This window comes from Spea bombifrons, chromosome 5, assembly GCF_027358695.1.
Source record: "Spea bombifrons isolate aSpeBom1 chromosome 5, aSpeBom1.2.pri, whole genome shotgun sequence".
In the NCBI taxonomy this organism is placed as follows: domain Eukaryota; kingdom Metazoa; phylum Chordata; class Amphibia; order Anura; family Pelobatidae; genus Spea; species Spea bombifrons.
Window position 1 is genome coordinate 552,100 of NC_071091.1, and position 20,340 is coordinate 572,439.

The following is a 20,340-nucleotide window of genomic DNA, read 5'->3' on the forward strand; positions in this document are numbered from 1 at the left end:
ACAGATCCAACCCGGGCAGGAGATCCAGACTGCCCCACCAGACAGGAACAACCCCGGCAGGAAGTCCGGGCAGTTCCACCAGCCAGAGACAACTCAGGCAGGGGGTCCAAACTGCCCCACCACGCTGGGAAAACACAAGCAGAAGAACCCAGACTAACCCACCAGACACGGATAACACCGGCCGGAGATCCAGACTGCCCCACCAGGCAGGGACAACTCATGCAGGGTGTCCAGACTGCCCCATCAGATAGGAACAACCCTGGCAGGAGGTCCAGACTGCCCCACCACGCTGGGGAAAGACAGGCAGAAGAACCCAGGCTGCCCCACCACGCTGGGGAAAGACAGGCAGAAGAACCCAGACTGCCCCACCACATAAGGAAAACTCGGGCAGGAGGTCCAGGCAACCCCATGCAGACAATCAAATGTACCGCTGCCCCTGCCAACTGGCATGCATATACCCCGATGTGAGGACACTGCCCCCTGCTGACTAGGGCAGATATGACAATCTGACATTGTTGCTGTAACCATGAAGCTCGTGCCACGTCCCGACACGAGCCACGCGATTAGTGATCAGGAAGGAGAAGGGAGAGCAGAACGTGCAAAAAACAGGAAAAACACAAAAAGCACTTTTTCTACAATACCAAAATACCCAATATTTACACTTATAATTACAATTATTTATAATAATTATTTTGCTTTCTGTGTCGTAGCCGGCAGCGACACATGGGGGGGAATTCAGAGTATTGAACCCAGAATTCCATGCACACCGCCAGCACGTGGTCTCATTATCTACCCCGCAAAATGACCAATGGCACAGGGGCACCTGGCGGGGAAGCCTCTATCCCCAGCGTTAGAACTGCCCCAGCCCCGTGACTCTTCCCCTGCCGCTGGGGGTACCTGCTTTCTGTTTAATTAATGCAGATTACCCCGTGAAGCACCCCTCACGCATGTTATTGCCCCCGGCCCTCAACCCCTCACCTGCATCTTGCAATCTCTGCGAGTCTAAGCGCTGCGACTGACCACGAAATCGGCTGCAACATTAAAGCCCAACTCGTGATCCCGGAATCCAAGCGAAGCCAAATAAGGGAAAAAAACGCAGCCGGCTTTCTATAAAAAGATTAAAATGCCACTTTCTACAAATATGAAATCTCATGTATCTGAGCAGGGGCCCCTCCCCTGTACCTTTAATATCTGAGCAGGGGCCCCTCCCCTGGCCCTTTAATATCTGAGCAGGGGCCCCTCCCCTGGCCCTTTAATATCTGAGCAGGGGCCCCTCCCCTGTACCTTTAATATCTGAGCAGGGGCCCCTCCCCTGTACCTTTAATATCTGAGCAGGGGCCCCTCCCCTGGCCCTTTAATATCTGAGCAGGGGCCCCTCCCCTGTACCTTTAATATCAGAGCAGGGGCCCCTCCCCTGTACCTTTAATATCAGAGCAGGGGCCCCTCCCCTGTACCTTTAATATCTGAGCAGGGGCCCCTCCCCTGTACCTTTAATATCTGAGCAGGGGCCCCTCCCCTGTACCTTTAATATCTGAGCAGGGGCCCCTCCCCTGTACCTTTAATATCAGAGCAGGGGCCCCTCCCCTGTACCTGTAATATCAGAGCAGGGGCCCCTCCCATGTACCTGTAATATCAGAGCAGGGGCCCCTCCCCTGTACCTGTAATATCAGAGCAGGGGCCCCTCCCCTGTACCTTTAATATCTGAGCAGGGGCATCTCCCCTGTACCTGTAATATCAGAGCAGGGGCCCCTCCCCTGTACCTGTAATATCAGAGCAGGGGCCCCTCCCCTGTACCTGTAATATCAGAGCAGGGGCCCCTCCCCTGTACCTGTAATATCAGAGCAGGGGCCCCTCCCCTGTACCTTTAATATCAGAGCAGGGGCCCCTCCCCTGTACCTTTAATATCAGAGCAGGGGCCCCTCCCCTGTACCTTTAATATCAGAGCAGGGGCCCCTCCCCTGTACCTTTAATATCTGAGCAGGGGCCCCTCCCCTGTACCTTTAATATCAGAGCAGGGGCCCCTCCCCTGTACCTTTAATATCAGAGCAGGGGCCCCTCCCCTGTACCTTTAATATCAGAGCAGGGGCCCCTCCCCTGTACCTTTAATATCAGAGCAGGGGCCCCTCCCCTGTACCTGTAATATCAGAGCAGGGGCCCCTCCCCTGTACCTGTAATATCAGAGCAGGGGCCCCTCCCCTGTACCTTTAATATCAGAGCAGGGGCCCCTCCCCTGTACCTTTAATATCAGAGCAGGGGCCCCTCCCCTGTACCTTTAATATCAGAGCAGGGGCCCCTCCCCTGTACCTTTAATATCAGAGCAGGGGGCCCTCCCCTGTACCTTTAATATCTGAGCAGGGGCCCCTCCCCTGTACCTTTAATATCAGAGCAGGGGCCCCTCCCCTGTACCTTTAATATCAGAGCAGGGGCCCCTCCCCTGTACCTTTAATATCAGAGCAGGGGCCCCTCCCCTGTACCTTTAATATCAGAGCAGGGGCCTCTCCCCTGTACCTTTAATATCTGAGCAGGGGCCCCTCCCCTGTACCTTTAATATCTGAGCAGGGGCCCCTCCCCTGTACCTGTAATATCAGAGCAGGGGCCCCTCCCCTGTACCTGTAATATCAGAGCAGGGGCCCCTCCCCTGTACCTTTAATATCAGAGCAGGGGCCCCTCCCCTGTACCTTTAATATCAGAGCAGGGGCCCCTCCCCTGTACCTTTAATATCAGAGCAGGGGCCCCTCCCCTGTACCTTTAATATCAGAGCAGGGGCCCCTCCCCTGTACCTTTAATATCTGAGCAGGGGCCCCTGTTGTGTACGCGTACTCATAATGTCTGAGTAGGGCCCCGTGTGTGTTAACTGTGCCGTGGCCCCGTGTGTGTTATCTGTGCCGTGGCCCCGTGTGTGTTATATGTGCCGTGGCCCCGTGTTTGTGTTATCTGTGCCGTGGCCCTGTGTGTGTTATCTGTGCCGTGGCCCTGAGTGTTATCTGTGCCGTGGCCCTGTGTGTGTTATCTGTGCCGTGGCCCCGTATGTGTTATCTGTGCCGTGGCGCTGTGTGTGTTATCTGTGCCGTGGCGCTGTGTGTGTTATCTGTGCCGTGGCCCGTGTGTGTTATCTGTGCCGTGGCCCCGTGTGTTATCTGTGCCGTGGCCCCGTGTGTTATCTGTGCCGTGGCCCCGTGTGTTATCTGTGCCGTGGCCCTGTGTGTTATCTGTGCCGTGGCCCCGTGTGTTATCTGTGCCGTGGCCCCGTGTGTTATCTGTGCCGTGGCCCCGTGTGTTATCTGTGCCGTGGCCCCGTGTGTTATCTGTGCCGTGGCCCCGTGTGTTATCTGTGCCGTGGCCCCATGTGTTATCTGTGCCGTGGCCCTGTGTGTTATCTGTGCCGTGGCCCTGTGTGCCATCTGTGCCGTGGCCCTGTGTGTTATCTGTGCCGTGGCCCCGTGTGTTATCTGTGCCGTGGCCCCGTGTGTTATCTGTGCCATGGCCCTGTGTGTTATCTGTGCCGTGGCCCTGTGTGTTATCTGTGCCGTGGCCCCGTGTGTTATCTGTGCCGTGGCCCCGTTTGTGTTATCTGGGCTGTGTTAACGGGAAATGAATTGCTATCTCATCTGGCGAGAGGACCCGCAGCCGCGCAACAGCCTGATGCCCCCAGACACGAGCGATGCGAGGGTCTCCAGCTGCAGTGATGCGTGAGGGACTTCGCACGGATTGTAAGCCTTCAGGCCAAGAAGCTCTCCCCTCCATGCGGTTTCTCGGGGGCTCGGCCGCACTGCGCGGGGGATGGTCCTACCTGCGTCACCTTCTCGGTGACATTGTGCGTTCGGTCCTTCAGCTTGGTGGGTGCGATGATCTCCTTCTCGCTGGAGGGCGAGGTCACAAAAGTCTCTCCCTTGAAGTCCACAAAGTTGAGGGTGATTTGGGGAATCTTGCTGATGGCGCGATACTTCATCAGGTCCGAGTCCGACGTGGAGTTCAGGAGATTCACTCTCACGTTGTTCGTGGCCCCTGAGAATGATATGAAGAAACTACTCAGACCCTGGACGGGGGGGAGAGGTGTCTCTAACACCAGGGAGGGGCAGGGAGGGGCAGGGAGGGGCAGGGAGGGCAGGGAGGGGCAGGGAGGGACAGGGAGGGGCAGGGAGGGGCAGGGAGGGGCAGGGAGGGACAGGGAGGGGCAGGGAGGGACAGCGAGGGACAGGGAGGGGCAGGGAGGGACAGGGAGGGGCAGCGAGGGACAGGGAGGGGCAGGGAGGGGCAGGGGGGGACAGGGAGGGGCAGGGAGGGGCAGGGAGGGGCAGGGAGGGACAGGGAGGGGCAGGGAGGGACAGCGAGGGACAGGGAGGGACAGGGAGGGGCAGGGAGGGACAGGGAGGGACAGTGAGGGGCAGGGAGGGGCAGGGAGGGACAGCGAGGGACAGGGAGGGGCAGGGAGGGACAGCGAGGGACAGGGAGGGACAGGGAGGGGCAGGGAGGGACAGGGAGGGACAGTGAGGGGCAGGGAGGGGCAGGGAGGGACAGCGAGGGACAGGGAGGGGCAGGGAGGGACAGCGAGGGACAGGGAGGGACAGGGAGGGGCAGGGAGGGACAGGGAGGGGCAGGGAGGGGCAGGGAGGGACAGGGAGGGGCAGTCTAATGTGAGCGTCTCATCCAGTGAGTGGCTTTATCCAGGCGGCTGCGTGATTACAGATAAAGGCGCATTCTCCAGTGATTATTAAAGTGTGGAACGTGTGGTGCGGGGGGGCACATTTGACGGGCGCGCGGGGGGCCCACCTGACGGGCGCGCGGGGGGCCCACCTGACGGGCACGCGGGGGGCCCACCTGACGGACTTCTTACCGGTACTGGAGTTCCGGGTCCGAAACTTCTTGTCCAGGTCCACTTTCATGGCCTCGATGTCGTCCACGGAGGAGGCCCTGCGGATGCTGTAGAAGCTCTCCCGGGAGCGGCTGCGCGTCAGGCTGCAGTTGGAGAAGGACACGTCCAGGTTGAGGTGGTCCTTGTCAGTCCGGGGCGAGGAATGCACCGCAGGCTCTCGCCCGTCATCCTCCTCGGGAAGCGCTTTGGGCTGCGCGCTGCTGATCAGCGCCTGCTCATCCTCCGGCCCCGGGGCCACACAGTTGTCCGCAGGCGTCGCAGTCACTTCTTCCAAAGCCACCGAGTTGTTGCTGTGCTTAGAGAAATCCACCACAACCACGTCGGGGTCTTCCTGGGGAAGGGACTGTCTGCTGCCGGCTAACGCAAGCAGCGCCGGCAACTTCAGCTTAAATGACTTTCTGCAACCTGCACGGCAAAGAAACGAAATCAGAACCACCCAACCACGGCGCGGTGACACGGAACACACACAGTACCCGCCAACCGATGACACGGAACACACACAGTACCCGCCAACCGGTGACACGGAACACACACTGTACTTGGCAACCAGTGACACGGAATACACACTGTACCCGGCAACCGGTGACACGGAACACACACTGTACCCGGTAAGCGGTGACACGGAACACACACTGTACCCGGTAAGCGGTGACACGGAATACACACTGTACTTGGCAACCAGTGACACGGAATACACACTGTACCCGGCAACCGGTGACACGGAACACACACTGTACCCGGCAACCAGTGACACGGAACACACACTGTACCCGGTAAGCGGTGACACGGAATACACACTGTACCCGGTGACACGGAATACACACTGTACCCGGTGACACGGAATACACACTGTAGCCGGTAAGCGGTGACACGGAATACACACTGTACCCGGTGACACGGAATATACACTATACCCGGTAAGCGGTGACACGGAATACACACTGTACCCGGTAAGCGGTGACACGGAATACACACTGTACCCGGTAAGCGGTGACACGGAATACACACTGTACCCGGTAAGCGGTGACACGGAATACACACTGTACCCGGTGACACGGAATACACACTGTACCCGGTAAGCGGTGACACGGAATACACACTGTACCCGGTAAGCGGTGACACGGAATACACACTGTACCCGGTAAGCGGTGACACGGAATACACACTGTACCCGGTAAGCGGTGACACGGAATACACACTGTACCCGGTAAGCGGTGACACGGAATACACACTGTACCCGGTGACACGGAATACACACTGTACCCGGTAAGCGGTGACACGGAATACACACTGTACCCGGTAAGCGGTGACACGGAATACACACTGTACCCGGTAAGCGGTGACACGGAATACACACTGTACCCGGTAAGCGGTGACACGGAATACACACTGTACCCGGTAAGCGGTGACACGGAATACACACTGTACCCGGTAAGCGGTGACACGGAATACACATTGTGCGACTCTTACCCGGGGGGAACCAGTGTGGCTGCATCCTGTGGTTGGAGTCCTTCTTAGGAGATCCCAGGAGATCCTTCTCCATGACCACCTCAAAGTTCAGGATGAACATGATGACGGCTCCATCTTCATTCTTCACTGGAACCACGTCCACGAGGCACAGAAAGCAGCTGCCTGCGGAGACACGGGCAAAACCACGGATAAATCACCGGCCCCTGGGGACACACACGCCGGAGGTCAGACCTGACAATACGTCCGGTAATATGGATGGGGTATTTCTGGGTGTTGAGCGGGACACGTGCAGTGCTCTCTAGTAACTGCCCCTCTGCTACAGACACGGATACACAACCCCCGGGGCACGTGGGCCTGACGGTGAGCTGGGGCAATATTGGGACGCTTTGATGACATCACATTCTAAATACAGAGACATTAATATGAAGTCATCCCCCCTTCCCAGATATAACGGCTTCCGCTCTTCTGGGGAGGATTTGGGGAGTTTCTGCACCGCGGGTCACGTTGTTATTTTACACCCCGGGGCGTCTGCTGGGGCGGCACATATACTTTGTACTATATACTGTATACTGTATACTGTATACTGTATACTATATACTATATACTATATACTTTATACTATATACTATATACTGTATACTGTATACTATATACTATATACTGTATACTATATACTTTATACTATATACTATATACTGTATACTGTATACTATATACTGTATACTATATACTATATACTGTATACTGTATACTATATACTGTATACTATATACTATATACTGTATACTATATACTGTATACTGTATACTATATACTATATACTGTATACTATATACTATATACTGTATACTATATACTTTATACTATATACTATATACTGTATACTGTATACTATATACTGTATACTGTATACTATATACTGTATACTATATACTATATACTTTATACTATATACTATATACTATATACTGTATACTGTATACTATATATACTATATACTGTATACTATATACTATATACTGTATACTATATACTGTATACTATATACTATATACTGTATACTATATACTATATACTGTATACTGTAGTACATACACGATACTAATGTATATGACGGAAACTCAAAGAAACATGTCAGCCCTGAATTAAAGCCCCCAGCGGCCTGTAAGCTTCCCGTCTCCGGCCCTCGCTGCTGTCGATCGCGGTGTAATTAGCACGGACGGCACTAGATGGCAGCGTTGCCCAGGAAACCATGGCCTAAAAGTGTCGCCGAATCACAGGATGGAAGTTGCAGCATCTCTGCTGGAGGAGGGTGGCTGCAATAGGGGGTGCAGGGCAGCTGGGGTGCAGAGCAACAGCAGGGGGGGTCAGGGCCGATGGGGGTGCAGGGCAACCGCGGGGGGTGGGGGGTGTCAGGGCAGCTGGAGGGCGTAGGGCATCGGGGGTAGGCAGGGCAGCAGGGACAAATGCATCTGCCAAATCTCCTCATGCATTTGAAAGAGGGCCACACTAAAATGTACAGATACCCCGCACCTCGCCCTGTTTCCTGCCCTAGTCGGATTGCAATTACACCACTTGTAGTACGGGGGACGAGTCTAACACTGTCACTGACGGTATCTGTCGGGTTACTAGGGAGACGAGTCTAACACTGTCACTGACAGTCTCTGTCGGGGTTACTAGGGATTACAGGTACAGACGAGGGGCCCCTGCTCAGGTATTACAGGTACAGGCGAGGGGCCCCTGCTCAGGTATTACAGGTACAGGGGAGGGGCCCCTGCTCAGGTATTACAGGTACAGGGGAGGGGCCCCTCCTCAGGTATTACAGGTACAGGTGTAATCAGTAGAGAAACTGCAGTCATTTTCAGATAGAGCCACTGTTGGTACCGGGGTCGCTGTTGGTACCGGGGTCGCTGTTGGTACGGGGGTCGCTGTTGGTACGGGGGTCGCTGTTGGTACGGGGGTCGCTGCTGGTGCCGGGGCCACAGAGCACACGCGTGGGCTGTTACTGAGACACGTGAAGACGCTAGAAAGGGATCTCCTGCACAGTGACTCAAACCTCACAAAGGGTTAATTCCCCGGCTACCAGTAAACTGCCCCCGGGGTCCTCTGTGCTTCGTCGCAGCGTCACCTCCTGACACGGGAGGCATCTGCGCTCGGTATCTGCCACGTCTGCTATCTAATCGGCAGAGATAGGGACGCGTCCGCTTCAATCAGCCAATTAGTGCAAACAGAGTGTCCTGCACCCAGACCGAGAGACTGCGGCGACACAAAGAGACACCGCGGCGATACAGAGACCGCGGCGATACAGAGAGAGACCGCGGCGATACAGAGAGACACCGCGGCGATACAGAGAGACACCGCGGCGATACAGAGAGACACCGCGGCGATACAGAGACCGCGGCGATACAGAGAGAGACCGCAGCGATACAGGGAGAGACCGCGGCGATACAGAGAGACACCGCGGCGATACAGAGAGAGACCGCGGCGATACAGAGACCGCGGCGATACAGAGAGAGACCGCGGCGATACAGAGAGTCACCGCGGCGATACAGAGAGAGACCGCGGCGATACAGAGAGACACCGCGGCGATACAGAGAGACACCGCGGCGATACAGAGAGAGACCGCAGCGATACAGGGAGAGACCGCGGCGATACAGAGAGAGACCGCGGCGATACAGAGAGAGACCGCGGCGATACAGAGACCGCGGCGATACAGAGAGAGACCGCGGCGATACAGAGAGTCACCGCGGCGATACAGGGAGAGAACGCAGCGATACAGAGAGAGACAACGCGGCGATACAGAGAGAGACACCGCGGCGATACAGAGAGAGACCGCGGCGATACAGAGAGAGACCGCAGCGATACAGAGAGAGACAACGCGGCGATACAGAGAGACACCGCGGCGATACAGAGAGAGACCGCGGCGATACAGAGAGAGACCGCGGCGATACAGAGAGAGACCGCGGCGATACAGAGACCGCGGCGATACAGAGAGACACCGCGGCGATACAGAGAGAGACCGCGGCGATACAGGGAGAGACCGCGGCGATACAGAGAGAGACCGCGGCGATACAGAGAGAGACCGCGGCGATACAGAGAGAGACCGCGGCGATACAGAGAGAGACCACGGCGATACAGAGAGAGACACCGCGGCGATACAGAGAGAGACCGCGGCGATACAGAGAGAGACCGCGGCGATACAGAGAGAGACCGCGGCGATACAGAGAGAGACCACGGCGATACAGAGAGAGACACCGCGGCGATACAGAGAGAGACCGCGGCGATACAGAGAGAGACCGCGGCGATACAGAGAGAGACACCGCGGCGATACAGAGAGAGACAACGCGGCGATACAGAGAGAGACCGCGGCGATACAGAGAGAGACCGCGGCGATACAGAGAGAGACCGCGGCGATACAGAGAGAGACCGCGGCGATACAGAGATAGACCGCGGCGATACAGAGAGAGACCGCGGCGATACAGAGAGACACCGCGGCGATACAGAGAGAGACCGCGGCGATACAGAGAGAGACCGCGGCGATACAGAGAGAGACCGCGGCGATACAGAGAGAGAACACGGCGATACAGAGAGAGGCAGCAAGGGGGGAACGATGCGGGAGGATAGAGAGGGGACGCGATGCGGGAGGATAGAGAGGGGGGAGCGATGCGGGAGGATAGAGAGGGGGGAGCGATGCGGGAGGATAGAGAGGGGGCGCGACGCGGGAGGATAAGAGAGGGGGAGCGATAAGGGAGGATAAGAGAGGGCGCGATACGGGAGGACAGAGAGGGGACGATACGGGAGGATAGAGAGGGGGGAGCGATAAGGGAGGATAAGAGAGGCGGCGCGATAAGGGAGGATAAGAGAGGGGGAGCGATAAGGGAGGATAAGAGAGGGGGAGCGATAAGGGAGGATAAGAGAGGGGGCGCGACGCGGGAGGATAGAGAGGGGACGCGACGCGGGAGGATAGAGAGGGGGAGCGATAAGGGAGGATAAGAGAGGGGGAGCGATAAGGGAGGATAAGAGAGGGGGAGCGATAAGGGAGGATAAGAGAGGGGGCGTGACGCGGGAGGATAGAGAGGGGGTGCGACGCGGGAGGATAGAGAGGGGGCGCGATGCGGGAGGATAGAGAGGGGGTGCGACGCGGGAGGATAGAGAGGGGGCGCGACGTGGGAGGATAGAGAGGGGGGTGCGATACGGGAGGATAGAGAGGGGGGAGCGATACGGAAGGATAGAGAGGGGGGAGCGATACGGAAGGATAGAGAGGGGGGAGCGATCCGGAAGGACAGAGAGGGGGAAGCGATACGGGAGGATAGAGAGGGGGGACGATACAGGGGGATAGAGAGGGGGGATCGATACGGGAGGATAGAGAGGGGGAAGCGATACGGAAGGATAGAGAGGGGGAAGCGATACGGAAGGATAGAGAGGGGGGATCGATACAGGGGGATAGAGAGGATGTCTGTAAAGCGAGTGAGTCCTTGGCTCTCAGAATCGCGGTGGCTCCGGGGCAATAAGCGCCAGCTGACCGCCGGGAGCCTGAACCGTCCTACAAACGTTCTGACATCGATCCACTTCCCATCGGTGACATCATCCCGCATCACCTCTGCCAAGCCACCTCCTGGCGCATTGCAGGGCCCCGGCCTCCCAGGGGCCCAAAACCCTGACGTGCCAACCCGCCAGATACGCAGAGCTGGCATGAAGTCTTCCGGGCTGACCTCTAAGATACGGATCCGACTCGAGTTACATCGCAGCCACCGGCCACTCGCCGCTTAATTACAACTGAAACTGACATTTGGAATTCCGGCACACATAAGCAGATCTGCCACGTTTCCCACAAACGTCATCTTAACTTCCTGTTCTCAGGCTTATTCCTCCCCAATAAGTTATCTCTCCCCTGCTGTGAAGTTGATGATTGTACTTTGGAAGGGAGGAAGGAGAACTTTTACTGGGCGTCTCCCAAACAATTACACCAATCGGCAAACAGAAGCCGCGGGAGGTAGGGGGCAGGAGGGTAAATGGACCTCTGATACCCCGGGAGCCTGGGACTTCTCCTTACCCCCCGTGTGGGGTAATATTGATGGATCTCTTAATTATTGCCCTATAGAGGGGTCATTTACTGTTTGCTCGGGGCACGTCCCGAAGCTACTGGATCCCAGTTATTCGGGGAGGGGGCAGATAACGTGTTGGGGGCAATTAGGACTCAGGACCATCGCGGCACAGAAAAGCTGCTCCTTATCTCAGGCCGACGCGCGAAAACATTTTCTGGCCTCCGGTAAAAATAGCCCCGGAGAGATAACAGACGGGGGGGGGCAGCGCAGGACAGCGACGGACCACCAGCTCGCCATCGCCGCGGGGGCCGACAAATTCAAGCTTTCAAATTGCTGCACATAAAAAAGTTTAAATGATCAAAAGGATGAGATTATTAGAAACAGTTCACACTTTATGGGGAGGAATAAGGAGCAGAGACTTTAATACCAATTTCTAGCTGCTCACTACTAAAAATACCAAAAACACAAGAAAAAGAGAGCATCCTCCTCACAGACTTCTCAGGTGGGGCTTGTGAGAAGCAGCTGTGTGGCCCCCCCGGCCCCCCACACCCCGCAGATATAGACCCCCCCTGACTATACATTATACAGGGGGCCGGTCAGTGATTTATCTATACATTATACAGGGGGCCGGTCACTGATTTATCTATACATTATACAGGGGGCCGGTCACTGATTTATCTATACATTATACAGGGCCCGGTCACTGATTTATCTATACATTATACAGGGGGCCGGTCACTGATTTATCTATACGTTATACAGGAGCCGGTCACTGATTTATCTATACATTATACAGGGGGCCGGTCACTGATTTATCTATACATTATACAGGGGGCCGGTCACTGATTTAACTATACATTATACAGGGGGCCGGTCACTGATTTAACTATACATTATACAGGGGGACGGCTCACTGATTTATCTATACATTATACAGGGGCCGGTCACTGATTTATCTATACATTATACAGGGGCCGGTCACTGATTTATCTATACATTATACAGGAGGCCGGACACTAATTTATCTATACATTATACAGGGGGCCGGTCACTGATTTATCTATACATTATACAGGGGGCCGGTCACTGATTTATCTATACATTATACAGGGGGGGCCGGTCACTGATTTATCTATACATTATACAGGGGCCGGTCACTGATTTATCTATATATTATACAGGGGCCGGTCACTGATTTAACTATACATTATACAGGGGCCGGTCACTGATTTATCTATACATTATAAAGGGGGCCGGTCACTGATTTATCTATACATTATACAGGGGCCGGTCACTGATTTATCTATACATTATACAGGGGCCGGTCACTGATTTATCTATACATTATACAGGGGGCCGGTCACTGATTTATCTATACATTATACAGGGGGCCGGTCACTGATTTATCTATACATTATACAGGGGCCGGTCACTGATTTATCTATACATTATACAGGGGCCGGTCAGTGATTTATCTATACATTATACAGGGGGCCGGTCACTGATTTATCTATACATTATACAGGGGGCCGGTCACTGATTTATCTATACATTATACAGGGGGGGCCGGTCACTGATTTATCTATACATTATACAGGGGGCCGGCTCACTGATTTATCTATACATTATACAGGGGGCCGGTCACTGATTTATCTATACATTATACAGGGGCCGGACACTGATTTATCTATACATTATACAGGGGGCCGGTCACTGATTTATCTATACATTATACAGGGGGCCGGTCACTGATTTATCTATACATTATACAGGGGGCCGGTCACTGATTTATCTATAAATTATACAGGGGCCGGTCACTGATTTATCTATACATTATACAGGGGCCGGTCACTGATTTATCTATACATTATACAGGGGGCCGGTCAGTGATTTATCTATACATTATACAGGGGGCCGGTCACTGATTTATCTATACATTATACAGGGGGCCGGTCACTGATTTATCTATACATTATACAGGGCCCGGTCACTGATTTATCTATACATTATACAGGGGGCCGGTCACTGATTTATCTATACATTATACAGGAGCCGGTCACTGATTTATCTATACATTATACAGGGGGCCGGTCACTGATTTATCTATACATTATACAGGGGCCGGTCACTGATTTATCTATACATTATACAGGGGCCGGTCACTGATTTATCTATACATTATACAGGAGGCCGGACACTGATTTATCTATACATTATACAGGGGGCCGGTCACTGATTTATCTATACATTATACAGGGGGCCGGTCACTGATTTATCTATACATTATACAGGGGGCCGGTCACTGATTTATCTATACATTATACAGGGGCCGGTCACTGATTTATCTATACATTATACAGGGGGGGCCGGTCACTGATTTATCTATACATTATACAGGGGCCGGTCACTGATTTATCTATATATTATACAGGGGCCGGTCACTGATTTAACTATACATTATACAGGGGCCGGTCACTGATTTATCTATACATTATACAGGGGGCCGGTCACTGATTTATCTATACATTATACAGGGGCCGGTCACTGATTTAACTATACATTATACAGGGGGCCGGTCACTGATTTATCTATACATTATACAGGGGGCCGGTCACTGATTTATCTATACATTATACAGGGGGCCGGTCACTGATTTATCTATAAATTATACAGGGGCCGGTCACTGATTTATCTATACATTATACAGGGGCCGGTCACTGATTTATCTATACATTATACCGGGGCCGGTCACTGATTTATCTATACATTATACAGGGGCCGGTCACTGATTTATCTATAAATTATACAGGGGCCGGTCACTGATTTATCTATACATTATACAGGGGCCGGTCACTGATTTATCTATACATTATACCGGGGCCGGTCACTGATTTATCTATACATTATACAGGGGCCGGTCACTGATTTATCTATACATTATACAGGGGCCGGTCACTGATTTATCTATACATTATACAGGGGCCGGTCACTGATTTATCTATACATTATACAGGGGGCCGGTGATGTAACTATACATTATACAGGGGCCAGTCACTGATGTAACTATACATTATACAGGGGCCGGTCACTGATTTATCTATACATTATACAGGGGCCGGTCACTGATTTATCTATACATTATACAGGGGCCACTCACTGATTTATCTATACATTATACAGGGGCCGGTCACTGATTCATCTATACATTATACAGGGGCGGTCACTGATTTATCTATACATTATACAGGGGCCGGTCACTGATTTATCTATACATTTTACAGGGGCCGGTCACTGATTTATCTATACATTATACAGGGGCCGGGTCACTGATTTATCTATACATTATACAGGGGGCCGGTCACTGATTTATCTATACATTATACAGGGGGCCGGTCACTGATTTATCTATACATTATACAGGGGCCGGTCACTGATTTATCTATACATTATACAGGGGGCCGGTCACTGATTTATCTATACATTATACAGGGGGCCGGTCACTGATTTATCTATACATTATACAGGGGCCGGTCACTGATTTATCTATACATTATACAGGGGCCGGTCACTGATTTATCTATACATTATACAGGGGCTGGTCACTGATTTATCTATACATTATACAGGGGCCGGTCACTGATTTATCTATACATTATACAGGGGGCCGGTCACTGATTTATCTATACATTATACAGGGGCCGGTCACTGATGTAACTATACATTATACAGGGGCCGGTCGCTGATGTAACTATACATTATACAGGGGCCGGTCACTGATTTATCTATACATTATACAGGGGGCCGGTCACTGATTTATCTATACATTATACAGGGGCCAGTCACTGATTTATCTATACATTATACAGGGGCCGGCTCGCTGATTTATCTATACATTATACAGGGGCCGGTCACTGATGTAACTATACATTATACAGGGGGCCGGTCACTGATTTATCTATACATTATACAGGGGCCGGTCACTGATTTATCTATACATTATACAGGGGCCGGCTCGCTGATTTATCTATACATTATACAGGGGCCGGTCACTGATGTAACTATACAGTATATATCTCTATGTATCTTCCCTTCTCTCTCTCTTGCTTTCTGCCCTCCTCGCCCTCTCTGCCCCTCCCCCTCTCGCTCGGTAATGCCGCGGCGTGACCTTTCCTTCCATATTAAACCGTTAAACCCTGGAAATCTCACGCGCAGCGGATTAGAGGCCGCGTTGTGCAGTAATCCGCCGGCCCGGCACATTAACCCCTCAGACTTTCCTCCCCATCCCTCGCACTGTAAATGGCCCTCCAAGGCTTCTGTACCCCCAGAGATCTGGGATAAAGTTACATTTATTTATATAGCGCCCGCAGATTCCGTAGCGCTGTTACAATGCATTGGCCTGGAATGAGAGCGCTGCGTGAACATGGTTCAGGCTGCTGATTGGCTAAGAGTTCGGAAGCCTCTCCCAATTGGCTGAGTGCTTGCTTCATATGGCACTCAGTGTAATCTGCAGCCAGCACCAAGTAAGAAACCCACTGTGTGTAATATCTAGTAATAAAGGGGTTAATTATCGAAAACTGCTCATCCTCTGGTAATAAAGGGGTTAATTCTCTAAAATTGCTCATCCTCTGGTAATAAAGGGGTTAATTCTCGAAAACTGCTCATCCTCTGGTAATAGAGGGGTTAATTCTCTGAGACTGCTCATCCTCTGGTAATAGAGGGGTTAATTCTCTGAGACTGCTCATCCTCTGGTAATAGAGGGGTTAATTCTCTGAGACTGCTCATCCTCTGGTAATAGAGGGGTTAATTCTCTGAGACTGCTCATCCTCTGGTAATAGAGGGGTTAATTCTCTGAGACTGCTCATCCTCTGGTAATAGAGGGGTTAATTCTCTGAGACTGCTCATCTCTGGTAAGGACTGTATGTATATTATAAACCTATTATTAAATCTGAAATCAGTGTATAAAATGTACTGACCCCGGTACCGGTCCCGGAGCGTCCCCGAGGTCCCTCCGGTGTCCCAGTAGAGGCCCCTCTTCCTACCTCTACGTGTTTCCCAGGGTCCCCGAGTACCCCCCAACTGCCTCAGGCCCAGTCCCCAAGCCCAAGACTAGGGAGTCCACAGGTGTCCCTGTTACCCCGGTGAGGGGGAGAACTATGTGCCCCACGGCTGAGCTGGGACCGTCCTCCAATTCATGGAGGACCACTGACTATATTTTTGGGCAACCATTGCCCCGGCCCACCATCTCTGGATGCTTCTGACCAAGGGGGCCATGAACTAAGTCCTGCACCTTTGAACTTTGTCCACTCGGACAGCCTGCAGCAAACCCATCCGGATCTGCCAGACCCGTCCGTCACCGACATCGACATATCCGACATCCCGGCACCGACATATCCGACATCCCAGCACCGACATATCCGACATCCCGGCACCGACATATCCGACATCCCGGCACCGACATATCCGACATCCCGGCACCGACATATCCGACATCCCGGCACCGACATATCCGGCATCCCGGCACCGACATATCCGACATCCCGGCACCGACATATCCGACATCCCGGCACCGACATATCCGACATCCCGGCACCGACATATCCGACATCCCAGCACCGACATATCCGACATCCCGGCACCGACATATCCGACATCCCGGCACCGACATATCCGACATCCCGGCACCGACATATCCGGCATCCCGGCACCTACATATCCGGCATCCCGGCACCGACATATCCGACATCCCGGCACCGACATATCCGACATCCCAGCACCCACATATCCGACATCCCGGCACCGACATATCCGACATCCCGGCACCGACATATCCGGCATCCCGGCACCGACATATCTGACATCCCGGCACCGACATACCGGCACCGACATATCCAACATCCCGGCACCAACATATCCGACATCTCGATACCGACATATCCGACATCCCGGCACCGACATATCTGACATCCCGGCACCGACATACCGGCACCGACATATCCAACATCCCGGCACCGACATATCCGACATCTCGATACCGACATATCCGACATCCCGGCACCCACATATCCGACATCCCGGCACCCACATATCCGACATCCCGGCACCGACATCCCGGCACCGACATATCCGACATCCCGGCACCGACATATCCGACATCCCGGCACCCACATATCCGACATCCCGGCACCGACATATCCGACATACCGGCACCGACATATCCGACATCTCGATACCGACATATCCGACATCCCGGCACCGACATATCCGAGATCCCGGCACCGACATATCCGGCATCTTGATACCGACATATCCGACATCCCGGCACCGACATATCCGACATCCCGGCACCGACATATCCGGCATCCCGGCACCGACATATCTGACATCCCGGCACCGACATACCGGCACCGACATATCCAACATCCCGGCACCGACATATCCGACATCCCGGCACCCACATATCCGACATCCCGGCACCCACATATCCGACATCCCGGCACCGACATCCCGGCACCGACATATCCGACATCCCGGCACCGACATATCCGACATCCCGGCACCGACATCCCGGCACCGACATATCCGACATCCCGGCACCGACATATCCGAGATCCCGGCACCCACATATCCGACATCCCGGCACCCACATATCCGACATCCCGGCACCGACATCCCGGCACCGACATATCCGACATCCCGGCATCCACATATCCGACATCCCGGCACCGACATATCCGACATCCCGGCACCGACATCCCGGCACCGACATATCCGACATCCCGGCACCGACATATCCGAGATCCCGGCTCCCACATATCCAGCAGCCAAAAACCTATTCCCTGTAGGACCACAAAACGTGTCAACAACCTGTTACCCCCAGGAGAGCTACAAGGTGTTCGATGCCCCCAGCTTGCTACTTGTTATCACTCTACAGCTCTGCAGCGCTCCCCTCCCCCTCCCCGGTCTACCTTCCCGCAGAGAGCGGCCATAAATCCTCCAAACGGGAACAGAGTTATAAATAGAAGCCTTTTGTTCACCTTGAAGGCTGCCAGTCCTGTGACATCCCATAATAACCCAGGGGCAAAAACATGGCAGCTATTTAAACACCATGGAGGGACCCTAATTCCTCGGATAGCCCCCCCCACACACACACACGGCCTCTGATAAATGCTTAGTTTATAAGCTTTATACAGTAATACCCCCCTTCCCCCCTGGCGCTGTATACAGTAATACCCCCCTTCCCCCCCGGCGCTGTATACAGTAATACCCCCCTTCCCCCCCGGCGCTGTATACAGTAATACCCCCTTCCCCCCGGCGCTGTATACAGTAATACCCCCTTCCCCCCGGCGCTGTATACAGTCATACCCCCCTTCCCCCGGCGCTGTATACAGTAATACCCCCCCTTCCCCCCGGCGCTGTATACAGTAATACCCCCTTCCCCCCGGCGCTGTATACAGTAATACCCCCCTTCCCCCCGGCGCTGTATACAGTAATACCCCCTTCCCCCCGGCGCTGTATACAGTAATACCCCCTTCCCCCCGGCGCTGTATACAGTAATACCCCCCTTCCCCCCGGCGCTGTATACAGTAATACCCCCTTCCCTCCGGCGCTGTATACAGTAATACCCCCCTTCCCCCCGGCGCTGTATACAGTAATATAACCCCCCAGCGCTGTATACAGTAATATAACCCCCAGCGCTGTATACAGTAATATAACCCCCAGCGCTGTATACAGTAATATAACCCCCAGCACTGTATACAGTAATATAACCCCCAGCGCTGTATACAGTAATATAACCCCCCAGCGCTGTATACAGTAATATAACCCCCAGCGCTGTATACAGTAATATAACCCCCCAGTGCTGTATACAGTAATATAACCCCCCAGCGCTGTATACAGTAATATAACCCCCAGCGCTGTATACAGTAATATAACCCCCAGCACTGTATACAGTGATATAACCCCCAGCGCTGTATACAGTAATATAACCCCCAGCGCTGTATACAGTAATATAACCCCCAGCGCTGTATACAGTAATATAACCCCCAGCGCTGTATACAGTAATATAACCCCCAGCGCTGTATACAGTAATATAACCCCCCAGCGCTGTATACAGTAATATAACCCCCAGCACTGTATACAGTAATATACCCCCCAGCACTGTATACAGTAATATAACCCCCAGCTCTGTATACAGTAATATAACCCCCCAGCGCTGTATACAGTAATATAACCCCCCAGCGCTGTATACAGTAATATAACCCCCAGCACTGTATACAGTAATATAACCCCCAGCGCTGTATACAGTAATATAACCCCCAGCGCTGTATACAGTAATATAACCCCCAGCGCTGTATACAGTAATATAACCCCCCAGCGCTGAATACAGTAATATAACCCCCCAGCGCTGTATACAGTAATATAACCCCCAACGCTGTATACAGTAATATAACCCCCAGCGCTGTATACAGTAATATAACCCCAGAGCTGTATACAGTAATATAACCCCCAGCGCTGTATACAGTAATATAACCCCAGCGCTGTATACAGTAAAATAACCCCCAGCGCTGTATACAGTAATATAACCCCCCAGCACTGTATACAATAATATAACCCCCCAGCGCTGTATACAGTAATATTACCCCAGCGCTGTATACAGTAAAATAACCCCCAGCGCTGTATACAGTAATATAACCCCCAGCGCTGTATACAGTAATACAACCCCCAGCACTGTATACAGTAAAATAACCCCCAGCGCTGTATACAGTAATATAACCCCCCAGCGCTGTATACAGTAATATAACCCCCCAGCGCTGTATACAGTAATATAACCCCCCAGCGCTGTATACAGTAATATAACCCCCCCAGCGCTGTATACAGTAATACAACCCCCAGCACTGTATACAGTAAAATAACCCCCAGCGCTGTATACAGTAATATAACCCCCCAGCGCTG

At 53.1% G+C, this 20,340-nt stretch overlaps 1 protein-coding gene across 1 annotated transcript in view; it reads right to left on the minus strand.

Moving 5' to 3' along the window:
• Positions 1-20,340, minus strand: part of KCNH2 (potassium voltage-gated channel subfamily H member 2) — a 74,951-nt gene that overhangs the window by 36,804 nt on the left and 17,807 nt on the right. The window contains exons 3-5 of the mRNA XM_053466053.1: positions 6,344-6,505; positions 4,835-5,278; positions 3,791-4,005 (exon numbers count right to left, since the gene is read on the minus strand). Coding sequence (XP_053322028.1) covers positions 3,791-4,005; positions 4,835-5,278; positions 6,344-6,505 — 821 coding nt within the window. The remainder of the gene's footprint in view (positions 1-3,790; positions 4,006-4,834; positions 5,279-6,343; positions 6,506-20,340) is intronic.